General features: G+C 38.9%; 1 protein-coding gene across 1 annotated transcript; it reads right to left on the bottom strand.

The window, feature by feature from the left end:
- Window positions 1-686: 686 nt before the first annotated feature.
- On the bottom strand, window positions 687-1,748 carry LOC112853474 (olfactory receptor 1A1-like). The gene has a single exon (XM_025917020.2). The coding sequence runs from the start codon at window positions 1,650-1,652 to the stop codon at window positions 687-689; it is 966 nt and encodes a 321-aa protein (XP_025772805.2). The 5' UTR covers window positions 1,653-1,748.
- Between the last annotated feature and the right edge of the window lie 4,444 nt (window positions 1,749-6,192).

The following is a 6,192-nucleotide window of genomic DNA, read 5'->3' as shown; positions in this document are numbered from 1 at the left end:
GTCTTCCTTTCTCTCTGTCCTTTTCCTGCTTATGCTCTGTCTTTTTCTCTCTCAAAAAAAAAAAAATATTAAAAAAATTGATCAAAAGTAACTTTCAGAAATAGCAGATATATGATGGATGGGAACGAATGTCAAACTGATCATGCCTGATCATTATCAGGCTACATTTATTCAATTGCATTCCTTTATTTCACCTCCATGTATTTATTGGTTGCACTTTAATGACCAACATTGGAAGAAATAGAGTGATGTGTTAAGATAGGTCTTGCCCTCAAGGTTCACAAGCAAAGTAGGGATGATGAAGCATGATAGTCCAATTTACAATAGTCCAATAGACATTTCAATAGGGACTTACAACCTTCAAAGCATGAAGTACTGTTATTCTCACACCCTATGACAGACAAGGAAGACATTCTTATTTTTATTATTTAGATACGGAAATGAAGTGCTAGTCAGTAGCGTAGCTGGGACATGATCCCGATATTCCTTTGCTGTAACTCTGAAAAAGGAACACTACATCTACATATCTATAATCTCAATGGGATGTCTCATGAAACTGTTACAAGATCTGATAAGACTTCAGTGGCTGGAAACAAAAGTGGCTTCTTGGAGGGGGAGGGGATTGCAGGTGGATTTTCAAGTGCAGCCTAATTGATGACTGCATTCCTCAATATGTCCTCACTTGGTTATGAGGAGAGTCTTTTGCTGAAGAGTTTTCCCAGGGCAGCCTTCATGTCTCGGTTTCTCAGACTGTAGATGAAAGGATTTAACATTGGGGTCACTGCAATGTACATCACAGTTATCACTGCGTCCTTCAGGCTATAACTAGTCAGAGGGCGGAAATACATGCCCATGACTGTCCCATAATACAGAGAAACAACAGTGAGGTGGGAGCCACAGGTGGAGAAGGCTTTGAGCACACCCTTGGTGGATGGAACCCGTAAGACTGTGGAAAAGACCCGGATGTAGGAGATGATGATGCATAGTAATGGCACAGAGAAAATACCAACCCCTAGGTACATCATCTTCACGTTAAAGTGAATGTCAGAACAGGACAGCTTGAGTAAAGAGGCAGTGTCACAGTAGAAGTTGGCTACTTCCTGGTTGCCACAGAAAGACAGACTAGCTGTGAGCAGAGTGTGGGGGAGGGCATTGGCGTTTCCAACCACCCAAGACCCAACAACCAGCAAGACACAAGTCCGTGGGCTCATAATTGTTGTGTAACGAAGTGGGCGGCTGATGGCCACGGCACGATCATATGCCATCACAGCCAGGATATAGCTATCTGTGTTAGACATGTCAATCATGAAATACATCTGTGTTAGACATCCTCCAAAGGAGATGGCTTTGCTGCCCAAGACATGGTTGGCTAGCATCTTTGGGATGGTTACAGAGGAGAATAAGATGTCAACAAAGGAGAGGTTGGCAAGGAAAAAATACATGGGGTTGTGAAGGTGAATGTCAGAGTGAATGGCCAAGATGATGAGCAGGTTTCCAATCAATGTGATGGGGTAAATGAAGAGGAAGAGGATGAAGAAGAAATTTTCCTGTTGTTGCTGACCAGTAAGTCCCAGGAGAATGAAACCAAGGGCAAAGGACTGGTTATCTCTTCTCATGGATCCTTCAGCAGAAAGGGAAGAGGAATCCAGCATTATTAGTAAATTTATTGTATGTAATGATATTCTAAACCAACATTTTTAACTTCTGTGGTTGCTGCGTCTATACTTGGGTTTACTAAATGCATAGATAGCCAATACGTTGCAGGGAAAATCCCTGTTTGTCACTGGACCTGATTTCTCTGTGTTAGAAAGTTTCTTAGGCTTTGTGGAAAAATTATACATATGTGAAAAGCAGTTTATCCATTTAGTCATATATGACATAGTCTTTACTCTGTAATACCTTACAACTTAATGGAGAAGGAAGAATCACATGATAATTTTATTACACATGGAAATGAAAGGACAGTGTTTTGGATTCTTTGCAAAAACTCTCCAATGCAAGGGGTGGTTAGTACCAGGGTACCGTGAACAATTAGATATTGTTCCACTGTCCAGACTGAGGGTGAACCCAGAGCCAGGAGGTAACCAGTGTCTGTCTACATCGGCATGGAAAGTTGTAAATCACAGGACCACTGGAGTTAGCTTGTAACAAAGGAAGAATTGGTGTTTACTCTCCAGGTAGTCAATTTTGAAAGTAGATATTCACCACCTCCTTCAATAGATTTTATCTTTATTCCAAACCCTTAAATTTATGGAATCAAGTTTTTCTCTTTGACCTTGGCTTACCTCTTTTTATTATTTCCTCTGGTGACCCATCCAACTCCATTGTGGCTTCATCTCCTGCTTAGTAGACTCTAGGTATCTGTGGGTAGACTGTCTTTTCTTCCCATATTTCCATGCACAGTTATCCTACCAACATGTCCGACTGAACCTCATCCTCTGCACATCCTCCCTGAGTAGACAGCAAAATGCTTAAGAGAACGATATCTTATTTTCATCTCCCTTCCAGAGATTATTTAGAATATTAGTTTACACACCAATATGTTTGTACTCAATAGTTTGAATATAGCCAGGTTTATTTCATGGGTTCTCCCAAGAGGGATGCTACCAGACATTGTCACTTAGGTTATCCCTCACCTCTACACCTGATCTTGTTGATTCTTCCTTTTAAATAATTCATACATAAGTTTTCTTTTTTGTGTGTACATAAATTTTATACTTATTGTTTCAGTGCTTTAGCTTTGACCACCATCAATTTCTACCTGAAATATTGTAGTGCTCTCTTAATTGTTTCTCTGCTGAAGAAGGTTCCCCCCTTTCATCCACCTGGGCTCTGAGGCATACTAACTGTGCTAGAGACTACCAGGATATTACCTGAATCCCCTTTGTTCTTTTCTTCCTGGGCATTCCGCTAGATTGCATACCCAGCCTCCCTTGTGCTGGAGTGCGGCAAGTGACTGAGTTCTAGCCAATCCATCCATGTTCTGCTCTTCCTCCAAGTTCTCTGTCTCCTTGGACCAGCTGGATGTAAATGGCCAGGAGGCTGACGGGAATGGTGCAATCACAGGTGGAATGAGCCTGTGTCCCTAGTGCTCTTCATGCAGGAAAGCTACCCACCACCAGGCACACCCACTCGGACTACTGTACAATAGAAAAATAACTGTATTTTGTGTAAACTATTGCATATTTTACATGTATTTGTTACTGTGGTCCAGGATATACTAAGTAATTCACTAGATTTTCTAAAGAGACCTGGACTCAATAATTAAATCTATCTGTAATTAATTTAATTACCAATTCTCAGTGTCTCCTATAGTACACATTGAAATTATATGGTTGGCAAGGGGAAGCAGCTAAAATTATCTCCCTCTAAAAATGATATACATTTTTAAAAAATCTCTGCACCTAAATGAATTTGATTTTCTCTCTTAAATGCCCTTTATCCTGTACACAAAGGACCATATTATTTCAGGGTTGGGAGGATTCAATAAATGGGATGGCTCAGAAATTATGGTTAGCTGAAATGGTAGAGAAGTATAATATTTTAGAGGCAGTGTGTTGGTAACACGACACTTAGCTGATGTTGATAGGTATATCCCTATTAAAACATATAGACAATCTATATTAATTATTAAAGGAAAAGAAAAAACACAGAGCTAAATCTAAAAGAAAGAAATGGTATTACAGAGGTAGGAGAAAGAAAAAGAACTCAGAGCAGGAGCTGTAAGCTAGAGCCGATGCTGTGGCATCTCTGGAAAATCTGGCCAAAAATCCATATACATCAGGGAATTTATATTGAGCCTTTGGCATAAGTGCTGGAAGCATTGTCCTATCTAGGAAGAGAACACTAGAAGAAATTTTTGCCATATAAGAATTGGAAGAAAAAGAACAAAATGGAAAGAATTCACAGAAAAATATGATTGTCTACAGAAGAAACCCATGAGACTCCCTATATGAATTAAGAATATTCAGAACAATTATTTGCTATAAATCAATGTTGAAAAATCAATACTGTTGATACACTTTAAAAATACATTGCAAAATATTATCTCTAAAAGATTCCTATTCCCCATAGAAACAGAAAATTTAAGGAACGTAGAAATAATTCTAAGAAATGAGGTCCATAAGTCAGAGAAAGACAGATATCATGATTTCACTTATATGTGGAATTTGAGAAACACAACAGATGAACATAGGGGAAGGGAAGGAAAAATAAGATAAAAACAGAGAGGGAGGCAAACCGTAAGAGACTCTTAAATACAGAGAACAAACTGAGGGTTGCTGGAGGGGATGGGTTAAATGGGTGAGGGCAATAAGGAGGGCACTTTTCAGGATGAGTACTGGGTGTCAGATTCGAGAGATGAATCACTGGGTTCTACTCCTGAACCCAAGACTACACTGTATACTAACTTGAATTTAAATGAAATAAAATAAATAAAATAAAATAAAATAAAATAAAATAAAATAAAATAAAATGAAGTCCAAGACTGGATTATAAAATTACAAAACTTTGCTGAAGGACAAGAAGAATACCATAAAAAATGTGGACTTAAGCAATGTTTATGGAGACTAGTGATTTAAACATGTCAATTCTCTTCCGTTAATCTAGGCTTTGTTGCAATTCCTGTCAAAATACCACAGGTTTCTTTTAAAAATGGACCTTAGTAAAATGACCCAAATATTCATGCATGAGAACAAAGAGCAAAGAAGAACTGATACAACTATAGGAAGAGCATAAGGAGAGAGGAATGCCCTATAGCTATGGAAATTATTTCCCTTGGTACTTCATGTGGTGGATTAGCTCTGGCCATAGGGACTGACAAATGAACCTGTGTAACAGACCAGAAAGCCTAGAAATAGATCAAGTATTTCTTAGCAATTGGTAGATGACATGGTTGATTCAGAATCAGGGAGTGGTTGTGCTAACTGTTGGTAAAGACTGCTGGAACAACGGGGTATCATACATAACAAATGACACAAAGAATGAGTCCTAATGGATTGACTGTGGAAAGCAAAACTTCACCAACTTTAAAAGAAATATGTTTATGATATCAGGCTAGGGATTGATTTCTTAATCCAGACACAACGTGCACAACATATCCGAGAAAATGTTGTGACATTTGTCTACTTGTAATTTAAAACATTTGTATGGGGGCGCCTGGGTGGGTCAGGTCCTGATCTCGGGGTGGCGGGATGGAGCCCCACGACAGAAAAACGGGCTCCTTGCTGAGTGTGCAGCCTGCTGAAGATGTTCTTCCTCCATTTCCTTCTGCCACTCCCCACCTGCACTCTCTCCCCCTCTCTCTAGAAAGAAAGAAAGAAAGAGAAAGAAAGAAAGAAAGAAAGAAAGAAAGAAAGAAAGAAAGAAACCAAGTAAAACATTTGTATGAAACATACACCATAAAGAACGACAAATCATGGACTGGAAGAGGTATATGCTGCACACATATCAATAGGACATTGTTGTTCACAATACAGAAGATTCCTATACACTAAGAAGTAGAGCAAAAACCCAGCAGGAAGTAATGGCTTGAATTAGCAAGTCATAAAAAAGCAAGTCATAGAAGAATATAGAAATGTTCAAACAAATTAAAATAAAATTCAATTACCATCCTCATCTTGGAGCAGCTGTAAAGTCTGACAGTTCCAACTGCTAGGGAAGAAAAATTCATTTTATCATTGGAAAGCAGTTATCCCATATCTAGGAAAGCTGATAATTCTTACACCTGTGTTCAAGAAGATATTCAAAGGATGTGTATTTTCATACAGAAAATTTAGTAACGGATAAGTTATTTACAACATTAGCTCATTAATATTGCTCAACACGGATTGTATTCCTATGGAACAACTTTTATTTTTATTTTATTTTTTTTTTCAACATTTATTTATTTTGGGGACAGAGAGAGACAGAGCATGAATGGGGGAGGGGCAGAGAGAGAGGGAGACACAGAATCGGAAGCAGGCTCCAGGCTCTGAGCCATCAGCCCAGAGCCTGACGCAGGGCTCGAACTCATGGACCGCAAGATCGTGACCTGGCTGAAGTCGGACACTTAACCGACTGCGCCACCCAGGCGCCCCTGGAACAACTTTTAAAAACCATAGTGTGATGGGAAAAAACAAGTTGCCATAAGATGTTTAGCGTATTACACAATATATGTAAATACTAATTTTTAAAATATTTTTTTAAATGTTA

Source organism: Puma concolor, chromosome E1, assembly GCF_028749965.1.
Source record: "Puma concolor isolate L17-30 chromosome E1, mPumCon1.1.hap2, whole genome shotgun sequence".
Lineage (NCBI taxonomy): Eukaryota > Metazoa > Chordata > Mammalia > Carnivora > Felidae > Puma > Puma concolor.
The sequence above is the reverse complement of the archived record's forward strand: the minus strand, read 5'-3'. Positions and strand labels throughout refer to the sequence as shown.

Bases quoted from the DNA above. Each gene is read 5' to 3' on its own strand.
- LOC112853474 (XM_025917020.2), bottom strand. From the start codon at position 1,652: ATGCTGGATTCCTCTTCCCTTTCTGCTGAAGGATCCATGAGAAGAGAT.